The following is a 16,520-nucleotide window of genomic DNA, read 5'->3' as shown; positions in this document are numbered from 1 at the left end:
ATATTTTAAATATATTGTTTTATTTTCTTCTCCTACGTGAATACCTACCTATCTACCTGAAAAGTGGATTAGTTTACTGTTTACTCTTTATGAATATGTTGATGGTTCTGAAAAGAACCTTTGGTGTTGTGTTTTTGTTATCACTATCGCCATCTTGTTCGGTTAAACCTTCCTGTTTAGCTATTGCGTTTGCCACTCGCCACAACTTTCACAGTTGGAAAATTTCTTCCCATCCAGCTTGTGACATATTGTTCAGTAAATTACATTTAATGCGACGTGCCGGAGAAACACTTTGCCACTCACTGAAACTAATTGTTGCCTTGATGAGCGCCGAACCGAAGCAGCTCTGTTCTTGATGCGGGTTTTCTGTTTAGCGATTTGTTGCCACTCGCCACAGCTTTCACAGTTGAAAAATTTCATCCCATCCAGCTTTGTGACATGTTGTACAGTAAATTACATTCAATGCGACGTGCCGAAGCGCCACTCAGTGTCGCTTTGGAGGCGATTTTAACCTGTAATTGAACATTTGCGATGACAGTGGTACAGTGTCGACTTTCAATGTGGGGTCATAATTTGGATCTCTATGTTTACAAAAATGTCCAACTAAATACGTCGCATCACATGTCCGTCCAATTAGCTAAATGTCGAACTAATTGTAAATTACTGTACTTTCAATCTGGAAACAATTTAAGAATTGGTGAAAATTGAATAATCACTATTCCCCAACTATCAATAAGCTCAGAACAACTGCCAAATTCACATACTCATCAGGTCCTGGCAAACAAATTATGAAAAAATCAATTTGTGTTTTATTATTATTTTGGATAATGTTTTAGAAAGCATTGAACTGTATTTCCTAAACTCTTTTTTGGAAGGTTTAATGGCCCTGAAAAGCGCCTTGTTTTATGGAATGGTTCCAATTTAGAAAACTTAGTACTCGTGGTTTTGAAAAAAAACCCATTTCGAACGCCCTCGATGCCGCCTTGTTCTGGATTTGCCACCAAAGCAGTTTGTATAAAGAACAAACTTTTTTCTTCTGCTACATAATGCCGTTTTGCGATTGCGTTTGCCATCGTCGCGAGCAGCTTTGCCAGCTAACTCGATCACTTCGGCGGCCGAAACTATATAACGCCAGCTAGGTGGACTGGTGCACTGGTACTAACGCGCTCGGCCTAGCTACCCTTGCGGGGAACTCCAGATCAACACGGTTCGAGCGGGATTTTGCCTTTCCCTTCACTTTTCCTCCTTTACCATGTCCAGACATGGCTGCTTGGGTTGGTTTGTTGATATTTTGTGATGCGAACCGATGTGGTGTACGGTTTGAATGAGAATGATCGTTACGGAAGGAAGGAAGGTCTTGTATTATAGAGACTTTAAACTTTTGCAGTTCATTCGTCTCTAGCCTTGAGAAAGGCCCTTTGAAAACTCTACTCTACTCCAGCGCTACCAACTCCGCCCTCTTGCCTTGAGAAAGGCACTCGATCCCTCGCCGTCCAGCTCGTCCAGCAACGATGTTGTCCAGTCGGTGTCCACACAAAGAATGATCGTTACGGCAGCGGAGAGGATTTTTAAGCTGACTGGCTGGCTCGAGAATTACGCATGTGTGAGACTGCGACCAATGTTTCCCTCATTTTTTTCTTTTTCCTTTCCAATCGTGCTTCATTCTATTTCGCTGCTGCTCTGGTTGCCCGTTTTGGTCGGTACGATTTGAGGAGCACAAAATGGACCAATCAAAAATGGGCACATAGTGCATTTTGACAATGCTTGATATTTCACAATTATTCAATTATTTATCTCAAGAAAAATGAAATGTTATTCGTTATGATAGATGCGTAGATATATTTCCTATCAATTGATGCAAAAACCTTCGCGATCTATTGAGAAATGCTCGAGTTACAAGCGTTCCAAATCTTGCATTTTTTCCTACTTGTTCAGTGCCTAGATTTCCATTTCACCCCCTATATCTTCCGGTTAGACGTAGTCCTACGTCAAAAATTTGCCGACATCGATGTAGCATTTCCTATTTCATACCACTCCAAATTCAATGAAGCGTCCTTCTTCACTTATGTGAAGAGTTTAGGAGAGAAAAAATTATAAACATAATTTCGCTTATCGTTGGACAAAACCTGCATCAAACCGGCTGGCTAGAATGATACTGACATTTCCTAATACAATGGCATCCGTTGAAAGAACTTTTTGTGTTGTGTGATGGGTCAAGAATTATTTGCGGTCGAAATCCGACCAGAAACGGTTATTTGGAATTATGACGATGGCTGTGGAAAAGATTTCCTTTATGAGATGATGCAGATGCCTTTATTTTATGAGGAAAGCATTGATAAGTTTGCGCTAATAGTTGATTGTAGGATTCTTTTGTTATATAGACAAATGTTGAGAAATAAAAAGGTTAAAATCTAGCATCGCAATACTGTTGTTTTGACCGGTTAACTGTGGCGTCTCCATTTAAAAGTGCGCACAGTTTTGTGTCGCCAGAATCGAGCCATGACGAATATATTCGTCAATCACAGAGTGCATAAGGGGGCATGACATCATCTCAAACTGTTTATATTTTCTATTTGTTTGTTTTATTCCGGTATAGCATCAAAATATTCTAAACATCTTGATTTGTTTTGTTTTTCTCAAAACTTCAAACAAAACAATTTAAAAAGGTAATGACAGATTTATACGCATGACGAGTATCAATACACAAAATTTTGCCACTTCTCCATGACTAGTATACTCGTCAATCACAGTTCACTGGTTAATGTTGCAAATGTAGATTGAACAGGTAGCTCATTTGGTCACGTGTCGCCTTTGCGCCTGACTCACGTTGGTCCCTGCGGATCAATAGGGGACTTTTATAAAAATCATTTTCTAATTTTCTAAGCTCCCTAAAGTCCACTGTCGGTGCGATGAAACCAGCTCAACGTATTAATCGTTGAATGCATTGAAAGCGCTTTTGAACAGTCTGCCAAATAAAAGTTTTATTCTGAGGTTCATCCATCATTTTTGCCAAATGCGGGACGTTTCGCGGGACGTAATCTTACGCGGGACATTTTTGACGTAGAACTACGTCTTTCATTAAGGGTGCCAAATCAGAAAACAGGTCACGTTTTTATGAAATAAAGTTAACGTTAATAACTATTTTTGCCGCGAACGGATTTTGGCGATTTACATACTAAACGAATCGGAAATTACCTAAGATTTGTTTAATATGATATACATTCGAATCCCCTGGTTTTAAGTGTTTCCATTTTCCCATACATTTGTTCTGTCCATTTGTGTGCTCTCCCGAACAGAGCTGTCAATAACGAGCAATGAAGGGGAAATCGTAGGACGTAGGAAATCGTAAAGTCTCTGTGAACAAAGGAAAAGAAGAAGAATGAAGGGGACTACTTGCCTAGAGTATAAACAGTGGATCTCGCTGAGGCAAACTTTCATTCGGCATCGGACTGTTGAGCAATCCAGATCACTTTGCTTCCGCTGCGCCTCGATCTAAGATTCGACCCCACCAGTGGTAATCCAACTTGGATATCGTCGTGTGGTTTTTTTCAGTTCGTTTTTCGCGTTATTCGTATCGTGTGTTTTTCTTTCCGTGTCATAAATTAGACGCTTCGCGTAATGTGTGATGAGCAAGAACATGTATATAATCGACTGTAGCCGAGTCTATGTCAATTGCGAAAAAGGCCACCGGACTAGCGTTCGAGGTAAATTTTCATTGCATTGACATGAAATAAATTGCGACATAAGATTAGCTAGTGTATTGTTCTGCGAGGGCAAGAATGAATCATCAATCAATTATCGTCAGCTTGTTCTACAATGGAAAAAACATTTCAGAGATTATTCTACTATGCAGTTGTTTATAAAATTTCACAGCATTATTGAATAATATCCGAAGGTATAAACGAGCGACTTATATAAAATAACAGCGTAGCTCTACGTCAACAATGCGGTCGTATGTGGGACTGTCCCGCTTAACACGGTCAGTTTATTGTAAGGGAATGTTTGACGCGTCATGGTACATGTTAACTTGTTTAACCCTTTGCGGTCGTATTAAATTTGGGCATGGGTGTCGTACTGGTCGGAATTATTTTTCCTTGAAAAAGCAGTGATACATGATTATGAAAAATGAACTTTTTTTTTGGGAGCTATATATGAATATATTGGGGGTCTTCGTAGCCTAATTGGTTGCGTGTCCGCTACTAAGCGAACGATCATGAGCTCATAACTCAGGGCCCCTCAACTGACCATCTTAGTGTGTTATTCTAGCTACTATATCCACGCAACAATCAGCATGTGTCGGTAATCCCAGTCCCTTACCGCTCACATTTTCGGTCTGCTGCATCGGTAATTGGCACTATTAATAACGCAACTCAAATCAACAGTCCCGCTGCGAACAGCTCAACTGTGAACATTCAAAACAATAGCAATATTCTTACGCCGAGAAGAAGGCGACATGTTTTGTGCATCGATAGAATAGGAATTCTCTTGCGCCTAAACGGCTACTGTGTTATAGATAAAACAAATGTTTATCGATAGATAGCGATCTAATTTACAACAAAAGTTATCATAAGATAAAAAATATACACGAATGAATTCGGCTCTGTTACAGCTGAATTGCTAAATGAGCCTAATAAAAAAAACTGTCGGGATAAAAAAAATATATATGAATATATGAATTAACTTAACAATGTGTTTTAAAGTGATGTTTTTTTATAAAAATTATATTTTATGAGTAGTCTTCGCATGAACTCTTTCGAAACAGTCTCCAAGACTAAATCATATGCAGTATATCAATACATAATTTTATTTTTAATATCCGTTGAATATGATACACTTTTGCCATTGATTCAATAAATGTGTTAATGCCGGTAATGTGTATCCGAAATGATCACCACTTTTGACTTTTAACAAAGGCTTTTTTACATCAGATTATCCAGATGACATTATATACTTATGTGAACAAATATTCTGCTTTTTAAAAACAACTTCTTCAACATGAACAATCAATAACACCAAAGCATTACATCTCATTCCGGGGAATGAGAAAGCGGACTCGCTAGCTAAGGTGGGCGCTTCAGAAGGCACACTTTTTGAAAGGCAAATTGCTCATAACGAATTTTTTCACATTCCTCGTCAGGACACACTCGTTAGTTGGCAGTGCATGTGGAGTGAAGATGAGTTCGGTCGTTGGTTACACACGATTATCCCTAAGGTCTCGAGGAGTGCTTGGTTTAAGGGATTGAATGTAGGTCGTGATTTCATTCGCGTGATATCTCGGCTCATGTCCAATCACTACAACCTAAACGCGCATCTCTATCGCATTGGGCTCGCAGCAAACAATCTTTGTGATTGTGGCGATGGCTACCACGACATCGAGCATAAAGGGTGTGTCACATCAAATTGCATCACGGAAAAAACGCTGTAGAAATTTAATTTTTAGGAATTATATCTTCAGCTTTCGCTTATAATCAGATAAGAGTGTATAGATCACGTTGGCCATGCTTCACTGTAAATTTTTCGTAAATTTGGATAAATGTGGTCGAACGAAAAAGAGCGTCGTGAATTAATCCTGCGCAGTCATTTCGAGAATCCGGAGTTGTCACATCGGGACATCGGTAAGATGCTGGGAATCGTCCAATCGACGGTCAGCAGAGTACTAAAACGATACTTCGAGAACCTAACCATCGACCGGAAGGTGAAGAACGGCAAAAATGGATGCTCCGTCAGTGAAAAAGATCACAAGCGCGTAGTTAAGCAGTTTAGATGTGATCCGAGAAGTTCGGTCCGGGATGTCGCCAATAAGCTGAATTTGTCAAGTTCATTCGTCCAGCGGACCAAACAGCGGGAGGGCCTGCGTACATACAAGGTTCAGAAGGCTCCTAACCGCGACGAAAGGCAAAACATGGTAGGGAAGACGCGAGCCCGGAAGCTGTACACCGAAATGCTGACGAAGCCTCATTGCCTGGTAATGGACGACGAAACCTACGTCAAAGCGGACTTTCGTCAGCTGCCGGGCCTGTTGTTCTTCTCTGCAGAGGACAAATTCAGCGTTCCGGAGGAGATTCGCAAGCAGAAACTATCCAAGTTTGCCAAAAAGTACATGGTGTGGCAAGCGATCTACTCTTGCGGAAAGCGGAGCGCCCCCTTCGTGATGACCGGCACGGTAAACGGGCAGGTTTACCTTAAGGAGTGCCTACAGAAGCGCTTACTACCACTATTGAAGCAGCACGAGGGCCCGACCATCTTCTGGCCGGATCTCGCTTCGTGCCACTATTCAAAGGACGTGTTGGAGTGGTACGAAGCCAACGGGGTCACCTTCGTGCCAAAGGAAATGAACCCGCCCAACGCGCCGGAGCTTCGCCCAATAGAGAAATATTGGGCGATTATGAAGCAGGCCCTCCAGAAGAACTCAAAAGTTGTCAAATCGGAGACGGACTTCAAGAGAAAATGAATTTCTGTTAAAAAAAAACTACAACCTGACGTTGTACAGAACCTTATGGACGGGGTAAAGAGGAAGGTGCGAGCATACGGGCTTGGGCTCGAAGTATGAATAAGAAGAAAATGCCAAAAGTTGTTTAATAGTTTTTATTTTACTGTCTAAAATTTTCAAAAGGATCGGTCTACTGGGCGAATTTCTACAGCGTTTTTTCCGTGATGCAATTTGATGTGACACACCCTTTATTGTCTGGTCGTGTATCCGGTTCCATGCTGCTCGCTCTCAGCTCTCTAGAGCACTGAGAGCAAAAGGCAGACAATCGGAGACGTATCCGGTTCCATGCTGCTCGCTCTCAGCTCTCTAGAGCACTGAGAGCACAAGGCAGACAATCGGATATCCCCGTCCGGGATATCTTAGGTAGCCGTGATCCTGATCTTCTGCTTCATCTATACCTGTTCCTCAGAAACGCCGATGTCAACGTTTAATGATGTTTCCTTCGTTGTGTCCCTGTTTCATATCCCTCCTATCCGATCTATAAACTTTTACTTAGTCGCGGCAATACATACACACACTCTTTACAGATACACGGGCCAAAGGTTGTGCAGTCCACTGATCATTCAACAAGAGCCAAAGGTTGTACCGCTCATGACAACTCTACACGAGCTGATGTTTGCGCCGGCTAGTGACCATTCTATCCTGGATTCCTCGAGTCGAGAAGACGCACCACGCTAGATATGGGGTACAGACTAGGGGCGTTGCTGATTAATGGTCAGCTGCATCCCAATAGGAAGTATCCCGTTTCGGGCACAGGTACAGAGCATTGGAGACAGCAACATCACAATTACGAAAACACTTGTAATACTAACCTCGAGCCAACCGCGAGTAATCGGTTACATATTACCAACATAGTTATAAGGCAAACATTGTCGAAATATTGAACTCCCGGCCCCGTCAGGTTGACGCCATATGAACCTTAGTAAAAATATATATTTTGGATAAAAAAAATTGAAAAAAAAGCATTACAATGGCTAAATTCTGCTGTTATGATTTTTGTCCCATATTCCTATGCATTCAACGCACTGTGCGTTGTCTTGTATGGGTGACTATTTTGTTTGACACTGGGCACTCTCTCTTAGGGGGGAGGCTGCCATACAAATGAAAGACAAATTTCTGCATAACTCGAAAACTAATCAAGCAAATGGAGCCAAATTTGGCATGCGAATGTTTCAGAGGACACGAAACGTTTCTATGGTGAGTAGACACTACTCCCCTCTCTCTGAGGGGGGAGAGGGTTTAATGTGATAAAACACACTCGTCTCATATCTATATAAATAAAAATGGATCGCCAAATGTGTTAACAAGAGCAAAACTCTAAAAAGTACTGATTTGGGGCTGTCTTCATTCTATCATATTTTCTGTATCAAACATTTATTACATGTAACAGAGAAACACGTTATTTGCAAGTGGATGAAAAATCTTGCAAGAGAATTGTGTCTGAAAATAATCGGATGTTATAATGTCGAGTTTTGGTAGAAGCACTGAAATTTTATAGTAAAAAATAATTTGGAAGGGTATATTAGAAGATCAATCAATGAACATTTCTGCGCTTAGTAACGAAAAACAAATTGGGTGGGACGAAGTTTGTCGGGTTAGCTAGATGAATATAAAAAATATAAATAAAAAAGACGGGTGGGTAATGTCGGGGACATAACCGGAGTGACGTAGGACTATACAAAGGGGACAGCTTTTGTTAAATATATATTTTAAATATATTGTTTTATTTTCTTCTCCTACGTGAATACCTACCTATCTACCTGAAAAATGGATTAGTTTACTGTTTACTCTTTATGAACATGTTGATGGTTCTGAAGAGAACCTTTGGTGTTGTGTTTTTGTTATCACTCGATATTCCTATCTTGTTCGGTTAAACCTTCCTGTTTAGCTATTGCGTTTGCCACTCGCCACAGCTTTCACAGTTGGAAAATTTCTTCCCATCCAGCTTGTGACATGTTGTTCAGTAAATTACATTTAATGCGACGTGCCGGAGAAACACTTTGCCACTCACTGAAACTAATTGTTGCCTTGATGAGCGTCGAACCGAAGCTGCTCTGTTCTTGATGCGGGTTTTCTGATTGTCGTGAGCAGATTTGCAAGTCGGGCACTCCGACGGCCGAAACTCTATAATCGCTGTTAGGTATACTGGTGCTCCGGCACCAATCCGTTCGGCCTAGTTACCCTTGCGAAGCAAACAGTGAATGCGACCAACAGGGAACTGGAGACCTGCATGGTTCGAGTGAGACTTTGCCTTTCCCTTAACTTGTCCTCCTTTGTTACGTCCACGATGCCGATGCCGTACAACCACACGGGTTTACGGTTTGAAAGAAAATAAGATATTTTTTTGGGGTCCGCGTGTTTTATACTCTAGCGGTACACACTCACAGGATAGAGACAAATCGGCAGACTCAGCCAGAGGGGCGGGTCCAACGAGACGAACGAATGAGCGTTAAAAGGGAGCGATGGCAAAAAAATACATTCATTACGATTTCTTCGCTCGTTGGATTCACATCCACATGCACATGCTAAAAAGGGTCCTTTTCAGGATCACAAAATTATCTTCAATCTAAAGAGTTTATTGTTTTGTTATCACTCGATATCCCCATCTTGTTCGGCTAAACCTTCTTGTTTAGCGATTTGTTGCCACTTGCCACAGCTTTCACAGTTGGAAAATTTCTTCCCATCCAGCTTTGTGACATGTTGTACAGTAAATTATATTCAATGCGACGTGCCGAAGCGCCACTCAGTGTCGCATTGGAGGCGATTTTAACCTGTAATTGAACATTTGCGATGATAGTGGTACAGTGTCGACTTTCAATGTGGGATCATAATTTGGATCTCTATGTTTACAAAAATGTCCAACAAAATAAGTCGCATTACATGTCCGTCCAATTAGCTAAATGTCGAAATAATTGTAAATTACTGTACTTTCAATCTGGAAACAATTTAAGAATTGGTGAAAATTGAGTAATCAGGAAAGTCCCCAACTATCAATAAACTCAGAACAACTGCCAAATTCACATACTCATCAGATTCTGGCAAACAAATTATGAAAAAATCAATTTGTGTTTTATTATTATTTTGGATAATGTTTTAGAAAGCATTGAACTGTATTTTTTAAACTCTTTTTTGGAAGGTTTAATGGCCCTGAAAAGCGCCTTGTTTTATGGAATGGTTCCAATTTAGAAAACTTAGTACTCGTGGTTTTGAAAAAAAACCATTTCGAACGCCCTCGATGCCGCCTTGTTCTGGCCTTTTGCCACCAAAGCAGTTTGTATAAAGAACAAACTTTTTTCTTCTGCTACCTGATGCCGTTTTGCGATTGCATTTGCCACTCGCCACTCGCTGCAACTGCCTGTTGTCTTGATGTCCACCGAACCGAATGTGTTCTGTTCCGAATGCGGGTTTTCTTATCGTCGTGAGCAGCTTTGCCAGCTAACTCGATCACTTCGGCGGCCAAAACTATATAACGCCAGCTAGGTGGACTGGTGCACTGGTACTAACGCGCTCGGCCTAGCTACCCTTACGGGGAACTCCCGATCAACACGGTTCGAGCGGGATTTTGCCTTTCCCTTCACTTTTCTTCCTTTACCATGTCCAGACATGGCTGCTTGTGTTGGTTTGTTGATGTTTTGTGATGCGAACCGATGTGGTGTACGGTTTGAATGAGAATGATCGTTACGGCAGCGGAGCGGGGATTTTTAAGCTGACTGGCTGGCTCGAGAATTACGCATGTGTGAGACTGCGACCAATGTTTCTTTCTTTTTTTTCCTTTTTCCTTTCCAATCGTGCTTCATTCTATTTCGCTGCTGCTCTGGTTGTCCGTTGTGGTCGGTACGATTTGAGGAGCATAAAATGGACCAATAAAAAATGGGCACATAGTGCATTTTGACAATGCTTGATATTTCACAATTATTCAATTATTTATCTCAAGAAAAATGAAATGTTATTCGTTATGATAGATGCGTAGATATATTTCCTATCAATTGATGCAAAAACCTTTGCGATCTATTGAGAAATGCTCGAGTTATAAGCGTTCCAAATCTTGCATTTTTTCCTACTTGTTCAGTGCCTAGATTTCCATTTCACCCCCTATATCTTCCGGTTAGACGTAGTCCTACGTCAATATATATCTCATCGCAAATTGATAGTCTTCTTTTTATAATATAATAGTTTCTTTTTATAATAAAGTTTGTCTTTGAGGCAGAAATTTTGCGAAATAAATGTGTCCGGCATCTTTGAAAAAATAATATTAAGTCTGGAAAGACGGCGGTCATCTAGAAGGACTTGTAAATTTTCTCATTTTTTCATGTCTAAAATAGCTTTCCGGCATTCAGAATGACAAATTCGGATAACGTTTTAAATACCGCTCTGCTGATCAAGTATGGAAAAGTTCATTCGCTCATTTCTCCACACCAGATTATAAATCACTCTTGAATCTGCTTGGAATAATCATGGCGAAAAGAATGCAGCCAGCATTCGTGAGATTGCACGATGAATCATTTTACACTCCCCGACCATCTTCATTCGGGACTGAAAGAAAACATAACAAAACAAAGAGTGAAAAACGACATTCAATGAATGAATATTCCTTTGGAAGGATCGCACGAAACAAAATAACAAGTGAGTCAAAATAGATTGAATCTGCGTGGATGTTTGATTTTATTTTCCCTTGTATTCTTTTCCTTGTCAGCATTCAAGTGCACATGAAATCCACCTTCCCGCTCATCAATAACTTGCGCTAATATGGTCTTTTGCGTTATCTTAGATCGTTTCATACTAGAAACAAAAAAATGTCATTGCAATAGTGCACAGGAAACAACTTGATTTCAACTATCTGCTTATATTTTACTGTAGCGATCGAGGCTCAATGATTGCTCTTTGAGTGAAAAACGAATGATTTTACAGAGACACTCGCTGGCTCAAGCAAATGAGGCAAATAGGGGAATGCAAAAATTTCTGAGAATCGAAGAGCGGAATCTACAGTTCTAATTGAGAATGAACTTTGCGAAGAGGATTGGTGAATGTTTTCTGCCTCAAATAAAGTGAGGCATAAACGGAGAATAGAAGGGTGAGTTTTATCTGTGAATGAGTGTTTTTGAACGAACTTCGATGCGATTTTGCCCATACCTGCTGCTGATTCGTCCATGATATGTGGTTGCACTTGCAAACGTAGTAATTGTTTTCAAAACAAAATGTTTGTTTTTTGTCGGTGGAGTTTCCGTCTTACCCGACTTGATTAGTATTTTTTTCATCAATATTTGTGGAGTAAAAATGAGAAAACTTCACCGCTGATTCGATAAACTGGAAGAGAAGTGATGGTAAAATACTCACGTAACGAAAAATACTCCCACACTAAGGCTGAGGACATAGTAAACGCGGTGCGTTGCGATGCGATGCGATGCGGAGCGATTAATTGGAGCTCACCGCGTGCTATGACATACTGACCGCTTTAGATCGCGCGTTTTTTGATGTTTCATTCCACTCCATTCTACATGTAAACAACCCAGCACAAGGATGCCATTTATGATAACAGTTGAATTGTGAGATCGTTGTTATCTGTGAACATGGTAAATGGAAAGCCCTTAACGTAACGTTTTTATTATATACATTATGTAAATTAGAATAAATTTATATAACTCATCGAACAAACGAAAATAATAATTTAACAACTCAGTCTTTATTTTCGTTCGATGTGTTCGATTGTGAAGATATTTATGAAAATCGTCTGGCAACCACTTGCGTTCACTCGCGGCAAAATCAGGGGTATGACTAAAACGTCAAATCCCTCATATTGCCAGTGTACCCGATATTGCTGCGGTTCACTGACATTTTGGTTCTGTCAATTACTGTTGTTTACAACTCGGTCCGGTTATATAGTCGAATAGTGGCTAACTTTAAACTCCATGTTAAATGTGAACACCTCCATGTGAAACCGAAATATGAAAATCGCTCATACAGTTAGAAATAAAGCATACTATCTCCGTGATTTCAACGATTTCAATCCTCGCAAATGATATGTTGGCAAACAAATGACGCCATATTGAATTTGGGTAGCCTATATTCAATTGATGTCTAACCCCTGGGTAAAATACTCCACACACAGTTTCGCCGCATTGAAATCGCGTTCGCATCGCGTTTACTGTGGCTGATTTCACATTAGGCGGATTCGCGGTTTTTTTCTCAGCTGACACACACTGCGATTTCATGGGCGATTTTCAGGGCGGTTTCATTATTGTACCAGACAACTGTCAGTTTCATTTGTTTTGTTTTTGAGTGTTGTGTATATTATATCATCCATCATCAGTGCGATGAATGCTGAGAAAGTGCTTCTGGTTTCCCTACTGTATTACCGGTGGGAAAGAAAGACAAAAAACATTTATTTCTTGATGAAAAATGACAGTACAGTGTATTGCAAGTTGGTATATCATTAAAATTAAAAAAAAGAAATGTAATTTATCAATCCACATCATGCCTAGTGATCCCCGATAATCGTTCGATTAATCGATTAATCGAATACTTCCTACAGAAATCGATTATTAATCGAACGAAACAAACTGCTGAAAAGTATTCGATTAGTGGATGAACGATTAATTTCGAAAATCGGGGATCACTAATCATGCCGAATGTTCGTTAATGTGGACGCCCCATCGGGTGCACGAAGCCGAAGTCCCATCCGATGCACGAAGTCGTCACGAACACACGAAGCACAATGTCGTCAACGCTAATTTACTTCGTTTTGTTTTGGTTCGACTTTCTCGAACCGGACCCACTTGTTTCGGGTTAGGTTCGGTTTGATTCGAATCGGTTTTCGGCATGTCGGCAAGCCCCGGCGGTAAGGCCGCTCGGCGTAGTGTGGACGTGTCTTCGTGTGTTCGTGACGGCTTCGTACATCCGATGAGGCTTCGGCTTCGGCTTCGTGCAATTCGATGTGGTGTTCACATTACATAACGAACCGAATATGTCGCCTGGTGCAGGCCGATCGGCATCATTCGGCATAATGTGGACGCGCCTTTACATAGGTGTCCGTATCTCCCGACTTTCCATTAGATCGTTAATATCTCATATGGGCACCTTACACGATCAAAATTATTGACAATATAAGTCTTCAAAATGGTGACAGCCAGGCTTTTCGTTTGGTTCTAACCTCATTCAATATGTTGCCACCTTACACGATCAATATCGCCATCAACCCGGACAACGAAAATATCCGCGATGACTAGTGGCGACATTCGAGTTTGGGATCCAAAGTACTTACCATCAGATTAGAAGGCTCAAAGGCAATTTTAAATTGGTATAATTTGAATGAAAATTTCTACTTGGCATTATTTAATTACTTGAAGCACGTAGTCATAACCCAAACTTAATTTCTTTCCTCTAAATTTATCGATATTCCTACTAAAACTTATTATTATAATATAAAATTAATTTCAGACACAATTTTCGTAGAGTATTTTCTCACCACGATCTAACGCGATCTAACGTACAAATCTACACCTAGGCGGCGCTGCGGTGAAAGTGATGATGGTTTTAAATTTTGCCATGTGAGCTTATGGAAGGTTTGTAGTTCTTTCCATAAATTACAATGTTATAATCATAAAAGATTATTCGATTGCGATGAGTTTGTAAGAAATTTAATTCTGCGCAATTTTATATATAACATGTTATTTATTTACCTCTTTCAGTAGTGAAAACTATAAAAATGTTGACAATGGTTGAATTAAAGAAGGAAATTCGTGAGTACAATCAAACACAAGTGGAAAAATGTACGATTCCTGCATGTGAGAACTACGTTGGAAAGCCCGGAAGTAAAATATACGTGATTTGTTTTTGAGTTTTAGGTTACATTAGCATCATTTTCTTAGTTCAAAAACAAAATCCAGATGTCTCACCGATCGTTTACGTTTTGCGTTAGATCGCCAATTGAAAGTTCATTGTTTACAGAAGAAATTGTATTGATACGGTTGTATTAAACTACACAAAATTCAGGGTGACTTTAAAAAATAAAATATTTTCATGAGATCTACAATATGTTCACGCGTTTTATATACAAAATATACATAATTGGAACATGGTCAAATATAACCTCCATCCCTGGCGATAAATTGCACTAAATTCGTTTCAGTTATAGTCCAGATCCAGCTGGTTGCTATCAATCATCAAACAACAAAATCGTACGCGTCTGGAATCGAATCCGGTTGGTGTTCTTGACAGGTCCATCCATTAACAAATTAGTAGCTATTCCTCCCTCTCGACCCTCCAGTCTGCTCCAAATGCTTTTAAGTTTTTCTTTTGGCTTTTCTGCTTTTTTGGGAGTTTTTCTGTAAACAAAATATACACACAGTTAGAAAGAGGAACAAATAATATTGAATACAGCATACTTTTTGTCCATTTTGATGGGAGCACAGCCTCGCTTCTGGATATCCATTTGTTCCTGCATCCTGAAAATGTCACATAAAATATTGCTGAACATGCTGTATAATCTATTGGACGAATTTAAATCATACTTTCTATAGTTTTTGGGCAAGACCCTCGGTTTGGGTGCTACACAATAGTTGTTCGGATCCTCCGGATGGTAACCATAATCCTCACCCCGTAGCCACCGTTCGTAGCGTTCCGGTTGAAACCTCCGCACGAATGTTTCCATCGATATTTTAACCATATCCGGACGGCAATTGCAAACCGAGGCTCGCTTCCCATACTCAATCCATCGTTCGGTGGCAAAGTTCGTCGATTCGGCACAATTAAAACCATGATTGAATCCGGCATGATATCCATAGGGGAACGTAATCATTATCTCACCCGGTTCTTGAGTAATTTTGTTGAACGGAATTCCGTGCTGCCTCAGCGTTTGGGTGCTTATCAGAGTCATTTTATGTCGCAGGAATGATTTACACTCCTGATAGTTTGCAGGGAAGAATCTCTCAGCCAATTTTTCCAGCTTTCTCCCGTGCTCTGGTGGCACTGCATACCACGTTTTAGGCGCCCCAAAGTGCAGATAATTGATGGAATACAAATCCATATCCTCTGTGTGCCAAGCGAAGGTGGTCTTCCACATACCGAAATACAAATAGGCGGTATTCACACCGGCAATCGATATATTGTAATCCGCATTCACATAGTCCAGGATCGTGTCCAGACAGTTTATATTCCAAACTTTGATCTCTGGATCCGTGAGACTCCCGGGCACATCCGCCCCATATATAGGTGCCACATACGTTACATTCTTCCAAAATTTCTTCTCCAAATCTTCATAATCAAAGTGTTTTGGCGTTGCATGGCGTTCGTGGCGAGTTTTGTTGTAGAATTCCTGCACAGTCATCGAACGTTTCTGAATGTTCAACTGTTGGTATAATCCTTGCATACCGGAAACGACCTGCGAAATCGGCGTCTTAATAGTAACATTGATGTTCTTCAAATCATATCCTTGTTTACGGGGTACCCATTCCGGGGGAGGAATCACCTATAAGGAAGATTTGTTATTGAGAGCAATCGTCAGTGAAATTAATAAATTAATTGATTGGAGTAAGTGAACTAACCTTTACCAGGCCAGCCTTATGAGCACCCTTTGATTCCATATACTTAATGTAGCCGGAGAAATCTTGGAATTCCTCCCAAGTAGGACGAAAGACCATTATTCTGGGAATTGACATGATGAATTCTAAAAAATCTCCCGATTTGATGCGAATTTTTAATGGTAAACAGAGAGTTGTGTTTCGATGTGATAACAACTGTCAAAAAAGATTCAATGTTTTTGCATCGTAGGTAAACAAAAAATGGGTAGCTAGATTTCGGTAGCAAAAAAGATTACTGCGAAAAATGGCACCCAGATGTCGCTGCAACACGCAAATCAAAAATACATATACTGGAGAAAACCATTAGTAAATGCAGCTACCAAATCTTTCGTGACCGGAATAAACCGCCGTCGGAAGCGGCGGTGTCTCGCACGCAAACCTGGGATCCACTGATTGCCCGGTTAGTTTGAAACATAGGATACGATCCTTTAGCAATGTCCGACCGAGCTCTAGCG

The 16,520-nt window shown here is 40.4% G+C and overlaps 1 protein-coding gene across 1 annotated transcript; it reads right to left on the bottom strand.

Annotated features, from left to right (window-relative positions):
- Nucleotides 1-14,171: 14,171 nt before the first annotated feature.
- LOC129768107 (probable lysine-specific demethylase 4A) lies at nucleotides 14,172-16,213 on the bottom strand. The gene is made up of 4 exons (XM_055769527.1): nucleotides 16,030-16,213; nucleotides 14,998-15,953; nucleotides 14,872-14,931; nucleotides 14,172-14,811 (listed from the first exon to the last, which is right to left on the bottom strand). The coding sequence occupies exons 1-4, from the start codon at nucleotides 16,141-16,143 to the stop codon at nucleotides 14,643-14,645; spliced, it is 1,299 nt and encodes a 432-aa protein (XP_055625502.1). The 5' UTR covers nucleotides 16,144-16,213; the 3' UTR covers nucleotides 14,172-14,642.
- Nucleotides 16,214-16,520: the final 307 nt, after the last annotated feature.

This window comes from Toxorhynchites rutilus, chromosome 2, assembly GCF_029784135.1.
Source record: "Toxorhynchites rutilus septentrionalis strain SRP chromosome 2, ASM2978413v1, whole genome shotgun sequence".
Classification (NCBI taxonomy): domain Eukaryota; kingdom Metazoa; phylum Arthropoda; class Insecta; order Diptera; family Culicidae; genus Toxorhynchites; species Toxorhynchites rutilus.
The sequence above is the reverse complement of the archived record's forward strand: the minus strand, read 5'-3'. Positions and strand labels throughout refer to the sequence as shown.